The sequence below is a fragment of the Falco punctatus genome, assembly GCF_963210335.1.
Source record: "Falco punctatus genome assembly, chromosome: 4".
Classification (NCBI taxonomy): Eukaryota; Metazoa; Chordata; class Aves; order Falconiformes; family Falconidae; genus Falco; species Falco punctatus.
In genome coordinates this window covers 25,156,475-25,171,822 of record NC_137583.1, presented here as the reverse complement: position 1 = coordinate 25,171,822, position 15,348 = coordinate 25,156,475, and the positions used below count along the sequence as shown (strand labels likewise).

General features: G+C 39.5%; 1 protein-coding gene across 2 annotated transcripts; it reads right to left on the bottom strand.

Annotated features, from left to right (window-relative positions):
* Window positions 1-1,091: 1,091 nt before the first annotated feature.
* NSMCE1 (NSE1 homolog, SMC5-SMC6 complex component) lies at window positions 1,092-15,342 on the bottom strand. Of its 2 annotated transcripts, none has more exons than XM_080387662.1 (8): window positions 15,222-15,342; window positions 14,167-14,310; window positions 6,285-6,406; window positions 5,291-5,368; window positions 3,863-4,009; window positions 2,791-2,907; window positions 1,762-1,882; window positions 1,092-1,339 (listed from the first exon to the last, which is right to left on the bottom strand). In XM_080387662.1, the coding sequence occupies exons 2-8, from the start codon at window positions 14,282-14,284 to the stop codon at window positions 1,257-1,259; spliced, it is 786 nt and encodes a 261-aa protein (XP_080243788.1). In that variant the 5' UTR covers window positions 14,285-14,310; window positions 15,222-15,342; the 3' UTR covers window positions 1,092-1,256. The 2 variants fall into 2 exon arrangements, 1 of the variants encoding a protein (XP_080243788.1); XR_013928121.1 differs by having other exon boundaries at window positions 1,311-1,339; window positions 1,762-2,602.
* Between the last annotated feature and the right edge of the window lie 6 nt (window positions 15,343-15,348).

Genomic DNA, 15,348 nt, shown 5'->3' with positions numbered 1-15,348 from the left:
AATCTGGATGGGTAAATGGAAAGCAGATGCTGCAGCAACATTTTTTGGGGGGATGTTTCTAATACAGTCTCCTCATACAGTGCATCTGTTAGGTCATCATCTCATACGTGTGTGTACATTGGAAACACTCTCTATAAGGGCACTGCTAGGACACTGCTTCAAATTATACTGGAACACCAGGTTAGTGTTATCTTCTACTTGGATTTCCTAACAGTAAAAATGAGAGTTACATAAACAATGAGGGATGGTGCTACCCAAAGGTTTGATGCGTTTAAAAAAATAAAAGCTAAAGCAAGATATCAAGCTCCTATACAGAAAATGTTACTAGTGTTAAGGCCTAGAAACATAATTATGTTAATCCACGGTTTAATTGCAGTTACTCATACTTTGATTAACCATCAGCTGAACTGCTGGCACTTTGCCTTCTGCAGTGTCACACATTTCTACAGTGGAAAGATATGCTGCTGTTCCATTCTGGCACCTGGCAATATCTAGTCCTTGTCTTTTTTCCAAGTCACTCTTAAGGAAAAAGCATCCTTACATAAAACTGGAGAGCACAGTGCTAATACTAGAGACTAAAAGAGCCTTAAGGTGGTAGTTTTTTCAACACTTCAGACGTAAGCTGGCATTGCCCCAGAAGTCTTGTCCTACTCCTTCCCGATACTGTGGGAGCACTGCCTGTCCCATTGAGTGTAGCTGCTTATGACCTGGCGCTGTCAGATGAACGCTTGTGTGTCCAGAGAAGGGGCAAAACCTGAGCAGCAGTGCCAGCTGCAAGTGTTCACATTCTAGCCGTAAACCAGATATTCAGCCAGCCTTAGTGAGGACGCTGCAAGTGCTGCATTGCTTTTTCACCTACTTGAAGCCCTGTCATGCTAGTAACAGGTTTCATGTTCAGTTGTACAACTGAAACTGTACAATCAGGGAACACTGTAGCTGAGAAAGGCTTCTTTTAATAGATCAGCTTGCAGGACTGAGTAAAAACATTTGCATCTTTCATTCCCAAACATGCACTGAGAGTCCCAACCCAAGAATATGTAAAACTGCATACACAAAACAGCTGGCGAGAAAGCTGTGCATGTGTAACTGAAGAAGGAGAACAGGAAGGTCAGTAAGTTTTATTGTAAGAGTCTTGAAACTTCAGGAAAAAATAAGTACACTGAACAATGTACTGTCACTAACAAATACAATACAGCCTGTCTATTCTGTAGGAGGGGCGGGGGGGGGGCTAAAAGAGATTTCACTGAAAGCAATTTTTACAAACTTTGTCTAGTTCTGAGAATGAAGCTTCTCTGCTTCCCTGTTTTTGATGGTGACTGGCAGTCCATCTGACTTGTACCTGTAACAGAAACAAAAGGAAGTTAATGAATGACACACATAAAAGGATTATATCATATATAACCTCCAGATTTTTAAAATGCTTTATATATTCCTGTGTTTCTGTTCAGAACGTCCAATTTCCCTGGATAAATAGAGGAATTCCAAAGAGATTGTGCTTTTCTTAGAACCTCAATAGTTCCAGAGGTTTTACTGTCATTAGTGTCATGTGGTGTCTGTCCCCTGCTCCCCCCTTCCCAATCCTTGCACTTTCAGGGTTCAGTGTTGCCCATGTATGGTTTACTGTCTGGAACATACAAATGAAATCAGAAATAACTGATATTGAGCTACAGATATAAATAATCAAGGCAGTGCCACTAAATATTACAGTCTATTCTCTAGTATTACTAGACTCAATTTTTGTAAAAATAGGTTGCTTGGTACCTGGAATGTCACAAGACCAGAAATCATTACACTGCGGACAGCGGGGTTCAGTCTGAGCTCTGAAGTACTTTCTGACACAAGGTAAATGCATTCCAGTCCCACAGGATTCACATACTTGGCTCTGAAATCAGAAGTGTTGATTAAAATGTTTCTAACCTGTCCTTCAGTTTAGCACAAAGTTGTTACAAAACCCGGCAGATATGTAATGCTTTACTCCAAAGAATGGTTCGCAGCTGGTGTATATGCAGGGGTCCAAGCTGGTGAATGGTAAGAGGAAGTATGTTCCTGGAAACTACAAAATACTATTTCCCTATAGGGACAAGATTTAGCTTGAAAGACAATGCTGAGCTATTTGGGTGTAATAAAGACCAACTGGGATGGAAAAAAATAACATGGAAGCACATTAGTTGGGAAGATGACAAGATGCAGGGTCAAGGAGAAAGGGAATGCAGTAGTTTTGGAATAGGAGTTCAGGCTGTAACCACTTACACAAGATTAAACTGGTAACTTACCTGCTATCAAGATACCATGCTATATATAAGCATACATGTTCACTCTGAAGTCCAAGACACATGCCATTCCTGAACCAAAATCCCAGGACCAAAGATGAACATGTGTCACATGAAGACTGCTATTTCTAAGGTCCAAAGATAAGGCAGCTAACATTTAACTGTTAGGCCTATTTAAGGATAAGGGGTTCATCTCTAGCCTGCTGGCTTTAGAAAGCAAGGCAGTGCAATAATGTTCCTCACTGGGTGAGTTCGTTTTCTCCAAGTTTATACTTTGAGGTACTGCTCCAAGACAAGTTTTTTTCCAAAGACAGAAGATAAAATAACCTAGACTGAGAAAAAAAAAAAAGGGGGTGGGGGTGGGGGGTGGGGGTGTTTCTTTATATACATAGGCACCATTGCCAGATACAAGACCACAATTTTTCAGTGCCTGTCTAATACTCAAAGTATCATACACTTCAGCTATGACCACGTAAGTACATTGGCAGATGCCTACTGAGGTATTAAAAACAAATGTTACCTGGATGGCAAGGCTGTGACAGATGTTGCACTTCCTTGCGATATCTTGGTAGTTGCTCAGAATGAATTGTTCCATCTCAATTATGCAGCGAGTATGCAGAGTATATTCTCCATTTCTCTACAGAAACAAGTGGTGAGACAAGGAATTTCTTCTAATTCCTTTTACCTTTTTTGACTTCTCTAACCACCTGCTTGATAGCAAGCATTTGACATCCACTTTTTTCTGCCATCACAAAACTAACATGCCAACACTGATACAATGTAAAGCTGAAATACTTTTGAAGTAGCAGAACTCATTTGGAGGATCAGAATAAAGATGGCACACTTTAAGGGAGATTAGTGCTTGGAAGGTACAGATGAGCAACCATGCTCTCCTGAAGAGGCAGCTTTGAGACCCTCCACTGGCACATTAGCAGAAATTCTGCTGTCTTTCAGCACAATCTAGGCATTTATTGCTTAAGATATCTTTGAAAAATCTCTGTTAAATCACTTAACAGAAGTAAATGTGTGGCAGCAGCTTGGAGATCTATGATGCAGTGAATCCAGAAGAAAAGGGATCGAGGTCTCACTCGGCAAGCAACTGCAGAGTTCACATGGTAAGCTAATCTCAATTTCTCCCTCATGAAGTAAAGGAGATTTACAAATGTGCACAGAGGCCCACACATTTCTGGTACAGGAGTTTTTTTGCCTCACTGCTTTTCAGGATATTCTAAATATAACTAACTACTGATCACCCTGAAGAGCCTTCCCCAGCTCTTGTTCCAAGTTTAACTATGCCATGTTGTTGTGTACAAAGGTTGTCTATGTCACAGCACAGGGCTGTACACACACCCCCACCCAGCTCGGGTACAAGAAACTGAAACCATGTTGTTCTGTATAGACCTACCCAAGGACTTTCTCGTTGCAGATTTACTGCCTTGTCTGCAAAAATCAGCGGAGCAGAAATAAGCAGAGGCCCCACAAAACCATTTTTGCCATCATTCGTTAAAGAACAGCTCCAGTTTCAGCCATCACATCCATAAGAAAATAACAGCTGGACCTATTAGAATACAAACACTCGATACAGCAGTTACCTCAGAGAGCCACTTATCCTCCACAAACACGTTCAATACTTGCTCTGCTTCCTTTTTCTTCATTTTCTTTGTCTTAAGTTGGTCAGCCAAGTTTAAAATATCTGTAGAAGAGGCAAAGCCATTTTCTGATGAAATGATTAGGTCCATCTACAGAAGGAAACATTTTCAACTATTAAAAAGCTATACAATTAGATAAGACATACCTTCTAGTAATGTGCAGCTTTTTTAGCACCCATAAATATGAGATACACTACTATGGCTTGAACTAGAACTGTAAAACAAAGGCCAAAAGCAGAAACAATCGCTGTTACCTTGACAGTTTTAATCTTTGCCAAGAAACATTTCTGTGAATGCAGTGCTGCCCAAATGAAGCTGCATTCAGGGATCCTTAAGCACACTCAGGGGTGACAGATCAGATTCTTTTTATCTGCTCTTTGTCAAGGTTCTTTTGAGGAAAAACCTCTCACCACTAAAGTAACTGTCCACTCTGGAGTCATTAGTGCTGCTGAACCTACTGGGCACTTGAAGGTTGTAGCAGTATTACCAATCTTGAGAGACTCTCTGGAAATGTTCCTGCTGTTCATTATCACAGAGCAGCATGCACAGTTCTTACACCAGTAGTAGTATGTGCATGACAATGCTGTATCTGTGGTGCTGACGTGGCTTTATAGGTTCTTCACCAATACAGGGGAGTACAGGGAAATATCTGGGTACTATCCATGTAGATTAGACTTTTGCAGCTCTCACAGAATATACAGAAAATTTAAACATGTACACAAAAATAACTTTAGTGGCTAGAGAAGTTAAGTCCTCAAAGTTTAAGACTATAAGAACAATTCCCTAAAACATGCAAGATACATAGCTATGATCGCAACTCACATTAACTGTTCCTTATAAGAAACTGGATGTCAAATGTCCTGGAATCCCAGTTTGGAACTTTAAAAATTTCTCAAGTGTACGTTTTCTTGTTTAAAAAGCAGCATTCTGACTAGTTTATTAAACACAGAATTAACTGGTAAACAGTGACAGTAGACAAATGTTTCTATTCAAATTGGCAAATCCAATTTCTGTTACTAGCATTAAAATCAACTGTATATTACTAGACTACTGAAGCCAGTGAAAAATTCAGCAATCACAACTGAAAATCCTGAAGAAAGATGTTTAACTATGAAGCGGGTACGTCAAGTCACTAACTCCAAGGCGCACTCCCCTGTTGCTGATTTCAGTTTACTGATAACTGACTTTAAACAGGGACTCATTACTTGCCTGTACTCCCATCCTTGCCCCCTCCCCCATTCGGTTTGGGATAAACTTGAGCAAGGTGGCAACTAACTAGTTCCTGAACGACATCTCCATTCATTTCCATTAATTTTAAGATGCTACCTTCACAAATAATGTGATTTTCTGACTAATAATTGTCATACTTACTGTCTTTCTGAACAATTCTAATTCATTTTCTGTATAGTCAGATGCCATTTTAGTTATTTCGGTTTCTGCCAAATTCACCTACAAAAAAAAAAAACAACCAACTTAAACTGAAATCAAAGTGCCTTTGTATTTCTACATCATAAATTACAAAAAGTCCTCTGGGGTAAAGAATACATGATCTTACAATTCACAGGAACATAATTTCTTTAAGTGGCATGAAAGAGACTGTTCCTTAAGGATGGCACCTGATGGTACTCAAGTCCTTTCTTTACAACCCCTGGTCTTCCAGCCAGATGTTCTCCACAGCTGCCTCTGCCCAGTCCAAGCTCATAAAACAACCCAACCTCCCCCCTACAGAACTAACATAGAATATTAGTTCTACATAGTAGAACAAAAATACTACATCAGGATACCATGCTGGACAGCAGCAGTAACTGTTACAATACACATTTTTGTTTCACCATGAAAAACACAGATACTGCATATTCTTATTGCACATGCTACTGCAATTTATTATTAGCTCAACTTAAAAAAAAAATGACCCAGAAAGGCTAAAAGCAGCAGCTAATGTCAGAATACCCCCTGTAGTCTTTTGAAATTACTATATAACTGTCCCTTTCTGACATTGCAGAGCACCTAGGGAAACTTTTTACAGGCCATTCCTTAGCAACCCTTTTATTCTAGGTTGATATTGAGTAAGAGAAAAAGAAAACTAATTGGAGGGCTCTCCGTGTTTTCTACTTTAAAAATCAGTCTTGAGACAGAAAGCCTCCTGTGAAGACGACATCTCACCTCAGCACTTAAACAATGTTTATGCTAAATAAATCAGACACTGCCGTCGTCCCTGCTGCCACGTTTCATTTCCACGCACAGAGGCTGTTGGCAGTTTATCCTCCCGCTTCCCTGTTCTACACGTCACTTCTACAGCAGGTGCCAGCAGAACAGAGGGACAGACCGGCAAAAACCAGGCGATGGCAGCACATCGCATACTTACTAAAGCATAATGTGCTCTCCCATCACTTTCCGACAGTCCTTTTCGGATCTGCATAAACAAAGGCTGTAGATGGCGGTTAACAGTACTGATGAAATCATCCAGTTTATCATGCACATAGTGGACTGAAAATAAATAAGAAAAAGCACATACACATAAAACCCAAACAACTACACATCAGTCATATCTTTTTATGTTTTATCTGCTGAAACTTTTTTTCCTAGGTAAAAGGCCTGAAAGTTAGTGAGGCAGAATTCAAACAGGTCTGTTACATCCAGCAGACCCATCATTTTCTTGTGCTGCTGACTACTAGCCTTCTGAGCAGCTCAGCTCCTTGACAGTCAGTTTAGAGAGTCCAGACATTCTGCCTTGCTGCATGGAACCCACCACATTAATCCATTAATTACAGTGACTTGAACTAAGTTGAATTGAAAGTAAAAAACTAACAGGAAAAATTATTCTGCACAACAAAAAAACATACTTGCTTTCTTTTAATTTACACACAAGGGATTCCTTGTTTGTGTTCTGTTTTGCAAATTAATGGCATGTAAAGGACCAAGTTACATACCAGAAAACTTAAAATTCTAGCATCATGGAAATACAGGTAATATCTTGTGTCATCTACTAGCAGCTCTTCCACAGACATAATTAAGATGGACTCTGGAGTCATGCTGTAGAAGCACGTACTATGGCTTCTGCTTGCACAGCAATAGCACACACCCTCAAGAGTTTCCATCCAAGACAAAATGATGTCAGTGGCAAAATTCCTGTTGACTTCAGCAGGCTAGGATTTAAAAAAAGAGTTAATTAACAGCTCACAATTTTAGGAAAATGATTGATGTCTCAAAACCACTACCAGTTATCACTAACTTAATACTACTCTCCGTTGTAAATCAATCACTCATGTAACAGCATTAGTCAGAGGTCCCACTCTCAAAACCCCACAATACTTTATACCATAGTACAATGCAGAAACATCAGTCACAGGATGCTCCTGCCCAAAAAGTTCATGGTTTTGATACAAAGGACTCCGGAAGTGAACAAAACCAACAAACATCAAGAACAGTAATAAAGTAAGTGTAATATTAAAGTAAGTACCATTTTGTCAAATTGTCATGCCGCCCATCTGGCACCTGTTGGCAGGAAACACTCTGCATACATCAAAGCCAGGGAGTGTCAGTGACAGAGGGCAAGATGAAAGATAAAAGAATATTCTTTGTACAACAGCTGTAACATTTTAATGTGAGATGAATGGCTACTCTAGTAGACCTTCTGTGAAGAAAAGGGGTATAAACTCTCCATAAAAAATGTATGGGGAACAGACCACACCAAAAGCTGCACTTTAACAAGCTGAACATCTAAAAAGTTGGTCAATTTATAATTCCAGACCCCAGAGAAATGATAGATGTCCTTTACTATTTGTAAAAGCTTGTAACTTCTCTCTAAGAAACAGTTCTTGTACAGGCAGTCATAGCAACTGATTGCATAGAAACTGTTTATTCAAATATATTACTACTGAAAAAAGTTATTTACTGTTAACAGATTTGATAAGAAATTAGACAAACAAATGTGATCTTAACTCATTAAGTACCTACAATCTTTGTAGTCTGACTCAAAGTGTGTACAGGAATCTCTCTGTCCATTTTTCTTCTGGTAAAAATATCTTGGAGGTGTCAACACTACTTTGAAAGACTGTTTAAGAAGACCTTGATGTAAAATGAGTATGTTAGATGTATACGGAGCCAGGACTACCCCCTACTTCCAAAATACAGATTAAACTGTTTGAAAAGTCTTAATTTCAAATAACTTCCTCTGTAAAATGTAGTACTTAAAAAAACATAGAATCTAAGACAGTTACAATTGCTGTAAATTATTTTTTGTTACATAAACAAAATTATTTCCTTCTCTAGGGCATAAAATGCAATCTCAACTAATACTGTATCACAGATGCACTCATTGTAATCTGGTTTTGGTCAAAATTAAAGCAAATTGCTATTCCAGTACCCAATTATGAGCACAACAAAGTTGTTTATAGCATGTAAAACCAAGTATATGCAGGACCCTGGTATTAATTCTTTGTGCCAATAAACAACTCTCAGCCCTGAACAGTTAATATAGATAACACGTGACAGCATTAGAGTTTGTTATGTGTTACACTAGAACACTGCCTGGGAGCATTTTCTTTAGAAGAAATTATTTCAGTTCAATGATGGATAGCAGATGAGCAAATAAGACAGTAAATAAATGGAACACAAATATTTTGGGGGTTAGGGCAGGTCCTAAATTTAAACTCTTAATAATAAACTCAAATATTTTCTACAGAAAAGCTGAACAGATCCCTCACTGAAGATACAGCAGAGGTTCTTGAAGAAAGCAGAATCTTTTCTCAATGTGTTTGCATGCAAACCATAAACAGCAGATAGTGTAACAAACTTACACACTCTTGGTTAATTATGACTTTTCAACAGGCACTGTGTTAATCTTCCTTGCTCAAAGACAAGTGAACAATAGCAATCTTTATTACTTAGTCTGACACGTCACAGCTTCATGATAAATTCAAAAACATACTGGCACAGTTGCAAAATTCGAGCTCCCATGTTTACGGCAAAAGACCACAAATAAGCTGAGTGAATGCTTTAAAAGAAAAAGATAGGGCCTTTACACATGGTTATCTATCTATGTACTTCAGCTCCCATGTTCTCTGCAACTAGAAGATTAAGCAGAAGATTAAGTACAATTCTAGTCTGCAAAGTAGCAATACGAAAATGTCATGGTTTTCTTCTACTTTGATGACACTGAGGAGATAAAATACAAGCCGCTGACCACCAGTGTTGATACTTCCAGCATTTTCAAGATCAAACCATATGTAAAAAAAACTAATAACTACACAACAGCTTTTGGCATAGAGTTAATCAGTTTGCAAACTTCTCAGTATTAAACAAAAAAATAGAAAAACCCTTAAGAATAACACAGCAAATTACTTTGGATTTTAAATCACCGATGCTCAGGTTTCATTTCACAGAGGAGTAGAAGAAGAAATCATTCAGAAAAGTGAGTTTCTTTGAGCAAAAAGCCATGGTGGGGTTTAGGATTTTTTTTTCTCCCATTTTCTTCAGCTACTTTCTTAGTACCAAGACAATTGATATAACAAGAAGCTCCCTATGAGGATTTGAAAATGCTGCCATCTAACTTGATTACAGCTAGAAAAAACTGAAGCAACAGGACCATTACCAGTAAGAGAATCTAAAAGCTTGTTTACAAAGTTCTTTAAAAACTAAACATTCTTAATCACGCATCGCAGCACATTGTTCAATACCTTTTTTTCCACCCCTTCTGTTTAACAACATCAAAACCAAGCCTGAACACTTATTTGTAATAGCACAAGGTATTATACATAAATACCTAAACCCAGGCAATCCCTGCCTTGGAAAGCTTGACAAAGTTTCAACTATGGACTACACTACATCACTCACTGTCAGGTTTTTTTATATGTATCCTTCTTTTATTTTAAACTCATATGAAACCATTCACATTAAACCTCTTTCTACACATATATCTACCATACATGTTTCAGCCTTCCCATGAAAAATAGAATCCTTGGGAAAAGAATAGGTTGCTACTGTTGCCACACAACAATCTAGAACCAGAACAATTACACTGCAAACAAGTTTAGGGCAGGAAAACACTAGTTATTCAAATGGTGCAAATGGATTTTCACCAGCACTGCAATGCTGATACACTTGAAGAGTTCTAATGAACTTAAGTAAGAACTCATAGCCAAGACTTCGGTTTTAAAGTGCAATCACTAACCCACCACCTGAGTGATGACTAACACCTACACCCTACTGCAATGCTGTTTTGATACAACTGGAGACTGGCACATCCAATCTTTTTTCAGTCTTCTTTACACAGGGCGTACTGAATTTTGACCTAAGGGATACAGTCAGTATTCATTACCAGAACATCTAAATGAGTAACTGAGAAGCTTCTCTACAATTTATGTTTCAACCCAACTACAAGGCACCCAATATGAAGCAAAAAAAAAAAAAATATTTAGCAGAAAATACAGCCTGTGTTACATGGGACACAAAAATAGATTACCTTAAATTCTATGGATAAGTGGATACAAATCCACAGTACAAACAGAAAAGTCCCTGTAGAGCAGGTAGCACTGTAACAAGATACAAGAATACTACCAAGTCTGGCAGGAGCATGGCTTCCAGAAGTAGCAATGGGCAAGACGATGCAGGCGAGATATGAGAAAAGTACAGCCCTCCACCAAAAAAAACTCTTCTCATCCTCAGCATTCAATTCTCCCGCAACATGTCAAAGAAATAACTAAAGTGCATTTACTTAAAAGTGTTCGCTACACTAGCAAAGTACTGCTGAGGAACTGTGGGATCTCACTGTCTGTACTCCCACCGATCTTCCCCAGTTCCTTTTCTGTCGGAGCTCTGATACTCTTCATTGTCTACACAAAAATGCCTAGTTCGAGAAGCCAAGAGCCACGCTTTCTTTTTCTAGTTTTGACATATTTGATGTACTATAAAGCAAAATATCAGAACAACAGTGTAGTGGATTGTTCTGTTGTTTTGCAATGCAAACTTTTCTGGTAACATGAAACACAGGCTTCAAACAGACTGTTATCTGCAAATTCCACCACAGATAAGAAAAATTCCCCGAAGCTCTAGCTGAACTTTGCAGATAAGATGCACGAAAGATGAGCACAGTGGGTCACACATAGAAGTAACTGCTGGGGCTTTTGCTAGAGTACTAAATACTAAAAGACATACAAAACACGTAAAGTAAAAAATGCTTGTCTATTCTATGAATCCCTGTTTCTCATATAAAATTTATTTAGTGGGTCTTTCAATGGCCAAGCATGAAATATGTATGCTTAAGAAGTTGGTATGATTGCAGACTAAAGTCGACCCTAAGTTATTTTCTTCCGAGTTCAGCTACCAAGCCAGTTAAATAAAATACAAGATACAGATAGACAAAAGCCAGTCTGATGCAATCCACATTAATGAATAGTTAATCAATACACTCCTTGCCTACCACCAAATAGGCAGGAAAAAAAGCAGTTTTCTTTTATACTTCCATTTTTCTAAACATCCTTTCATATATTGACTGTATCATTTTTCTGATGAATTTCGCTGTAAATTAATATACAGTTAAATTTTATAATTAATTGTATAAATACTACCTAATACTGTCCTTCAGCAAATACAGCCATTGGTTTGAAAGGCAACCTGATTTTGTCCCTCCAAATTATCCTTAGGTTCATAAAAAATACAGCAAAAGAAAATTTATCTGTGTTTTCTGTTAACCTTCTGGCATTGAAGACTGTGGCAAACAAAGCACTTGTGAATGACCACGTCTTTGGAAAATAAATGCCTCATACTGTTACATACTCATCAAATGAAGATGTGCTGAATCCAAGAAAAAAACAGATAAACCTTGAAATCTATCAAAGGATAGAGAGCACATGAATCTCAATATTCATTCCACGATCTGTAAAAAAAAAGTTATGCTATTACAGAGTGGCATGTGTTTTCCAGGGGAGATGCACCATCTTTCCAGCTGTACTATTCAGTTTCAGTTATTAAAGAACTTCAGCTGGCTTGGAAGACAGCAGGAAAAGTAACTATGAACTCTGCTATTTTTACTGTTTCCTGATTTCAGTCTGGGGTCAGGGTCAGAATAGTATTCTCCTCTCACAGTGCTTTGTAAAGGGGCCTGACAACAGCCAACTCAAATATTACCATTTCCCTGAAACGGTTACTGTTGTAATTTGACTTCATTAGATGCAGCTTTTTTATCCTTTTATATTTAAGGAAACCAATGTCATAGACAGGTGACAGCCTTGTTATGGAATGCTTACAACCTGCAGGAGAAAGGAAAACAATTCAAATACACTAGTTTTACTAACATTAGCTATAACCCGATCTGAAAAATATGGTTCAGATTGTAATAAGCAGTATTAAGATGTATTTAAAGAAACTACATCGAAATCGGTAACAGCCCATTCAGGCTGAGTTTCCTCATAAAAATGCTATTACCATGATCTCATAAATTGTGATAGCATTAACTTTGCTGCTAACAAAGATGGGTTTGTCAAATTGCTGGTTCTTTTGTTCATAAAACAAACGCGGGGGAGAAGTGTTCCATTTAGTAAGTCAAGTTCAACACCCTTTTGCCTCCGAACGTGACAAAAAGCTTTCCTACGAGCATTTAATAAAACTGTAATAGTTTCAACTCCCACACTCTGTCTGTATAATTTCACAAACTCCTCCATTACACATCAACTGTCACTATGCAGAAAAAATACCAAGTACTTGATAGGCAGCAGTTGCAATGGAGCCATTTTTTTCTAAATCCTTCTATTACATATACCTTCCTAATGAATAACTCCATCAGCTCTTACTGCAATACCACTCCCTGATCCTTCATACTGAAAACACGATCTAGCTAGGTTCTTTGTTCTTACAACACAATAAAGTCATTACAACCATGCTATTGGCTTAGGCCACCTCTGGCACTTATGATAAATTCTTTTAAAAATCACAGTGGCTTCGTTCTCACAAATATAGAGGTAAACCTGTAAAAAGCAACCTTATTTTTCCACACTTCCATTTTTTTAAAGTCAGAAATCCAGGCAGGTGCTGAAATAAGCTCTTTTGGCTCAGCAGAGTGGAAGGACTCCACGTGTGGCAGCAAAGCAAGATGGAGTTCACAACAGCTTGTGCACATTAGTGACTACGGTCTTTTCTCTCTTAACGGAGAGAAAGAATAGTTAGCAATGGTGATGCTAAATTTATCATCCCAGTTAACCACCAGCAACCAAACAGTTCAGTTCCTCTAGAGTTACTGGTTCAACACTCAACAGACTCATGCAGATATACTGAACTGACTAAACCCCTCAAACCACTGCTGAGAAGGCTTTTATTTTTAAAGTCGTAAATACTAGAAAACTAGAAAATAACTTGAGACAGATATTTAATGCATACTAGATCTCAGAATGTGTAATTTAAACGTTTGCTGGAGTTATCTGCCTTTCAAAAGTAACGGTTTAAAATCACTAATTTGAACAGCATTTGTGCGTTTCATTTTAAAAGGCACTTTCTGTTCTTATACATTCCATGTCCTTTTCAATTTTGTTCATAAATAAGGAGAAGATGAAAATAGAGGAATTTTATTCTTTCACTATTTTCTGGGAACCAGCAACTGACACATCTAATACCTACTTACTAATCAGCGCTAAACACACTACTCATGACAGCTTTATTTTGGATTATACCCACCACATTTTCCAAAGTAGTGAAGATGAAATACAGATCTCTGATCTGTAAGATGTCTGAAAAAAATCCTTATTCAGTTGATTACACATTCCTGTACGATTTAAGTTTGAACATGAGCTTCAAACAAATTTTATAGTATACAATCAAATTTTTATTACATGTACCATAAATTTCAGCTTGGTATAGCATATATTAAAACTAACCAGCTGACCATGTAATCTGTCAGATGTGACAGATTTAGTCAAGATGAGTAACAGCATACAATTCAGTATGAATAAGTATGAAGGAAAACATTCTGGAAATTTCAGCATTATCGAGTGTGAAAAATGGATTTTTCTTTTAAACCTATGAAAAACATCTTTGCTAAAATAAGAAGTGTTAGCATGACCAGATTAAAACTTAAGCTTCCTCATTGCTGGGTTATTTTATCTTTTAGGAAAGAAAGAGAACACTCACATCATTAAAGTTTTTTAACTTCTTTTTAGATGGTGTATGCTTTTCAGCAGTCTAATTATTTGTAAGCTGCACCAGGAAAAAAAATAGTTCTTCCATCTCCCTAATTTTTCTCAAAAAGAAAGACACACCTTTATGTATTTCACAGCAGCGCCTGTGTAATTTCCTTGCCTCTGATCCTTCCATTATCCCATGAGACATCAGGACCTGCAAGAACCGCCGATGAGCATCGGTCATCTGAGCTGCCATCGCAATATTCCACCTGGCTTGAAATGCTGCGAATGGTGTAAGCTGTAATTAATGCACATGCTCATGCAAATTAAAAATACAGTCCAAGCATACATAAGATTTCAATTAAACTCTCTAACATTGAATCAGGGCAAAAAAGCAGATACCCCACGTTGTTCTCAGAATACACATGGTGACTAACTCCAAGCTTCTACGAAAAGGATGCAAAAGATAGAAGACAAACTAATTTTAGCTATAGACTAAGACAACGTTGGCACCGTGCTATCACACCCCCAACGTCTGTGTAACACCACCTCGCGTAGTTCCGTGTTGGATGCTTCTGCTTACTGCACATCCTAATAACTTGGCTAGAGCATAACTTGCTGCAGACAGAAAATCCTCCTCTAAACGTTCTGAAGCACAACAGAACTAAATAAAAGCATCTCAAGAAATTCCTCGGCCACTGCGGCCAAATAATGGCCAATAGTTCACAAGAAAAAAGGAGCTTCCAGGCTCCTCCAAGCCAAGGGACCAAGTAACAAAGCGAACCAGAAACGCCGCGGCCTGCCGGGACTGGCCGGGCCCGCAGGCGGTCCCTGCCCGGCGCCTTCCCCTGTGCCCAGCGGCCGAGGCCGCGCCGTCGCCCCCCCCGGGCGGGAGGCCCAAGCGCTCCGGGCGCCGCGGCGGGCACGGCCTCGGACGGGAGCACCCTGGAGGCCGCGCAAAGCGCGCCGGCTCCGGCCGTCCACCGCAGGCCTCGCCACGCAGCGGGACGGCCGCTGGCCGAGCTCCGGCCTGCCCCGCCCGCCCCTCCGCCCGCTCGGCCTGGGTCTGCCGCCAGCCGCAGGCAGCCGCACGAGAAACTGCCCCGTCTCCGCCGCTGCCAAGGCCGACCTCCCGCTCGGGCTCAGACCCCCGCCCTGCTCGCCCGGCCCCGCGCTCCACCGGGCCGCCTCACCCGCCAGCACCGCCGTCCCCCGTGCTCAGCAGCTCGGTGATCGCTGCCGCCGCCTGTCATCGATCGGCTCAGCAGCGGGCGGGGCGGGGCCGGGCCGCTTCCGGCGGGGCGGGGCGGGGCGCTCTTG

Bases quoted from the DNA above. Each gene is read 5' to 3' on its own strand.
- NSMCE1 (XM_080387662.1), bottom strand. From the start codon at position 14,284: ATGGCAGCTCAGATGACCGATGCTCATCGGCGGTTCTTGCAGGTCCTG. The intron at 6,407-14,166 runs GTGTGTCTTTCT...ATTTATTTTCAG, and splicing joins CTGCTGTGAAATACATAAAG to TCCACTATGTGCATGATAAA. The intron at 5,369-6,284 runs GTAAGTATGCGA...TTTTTTTTGTAG, and splicing joins GGAGAGCACATTATGCTTTA to GTGAATTTGGCAGAAACCGA.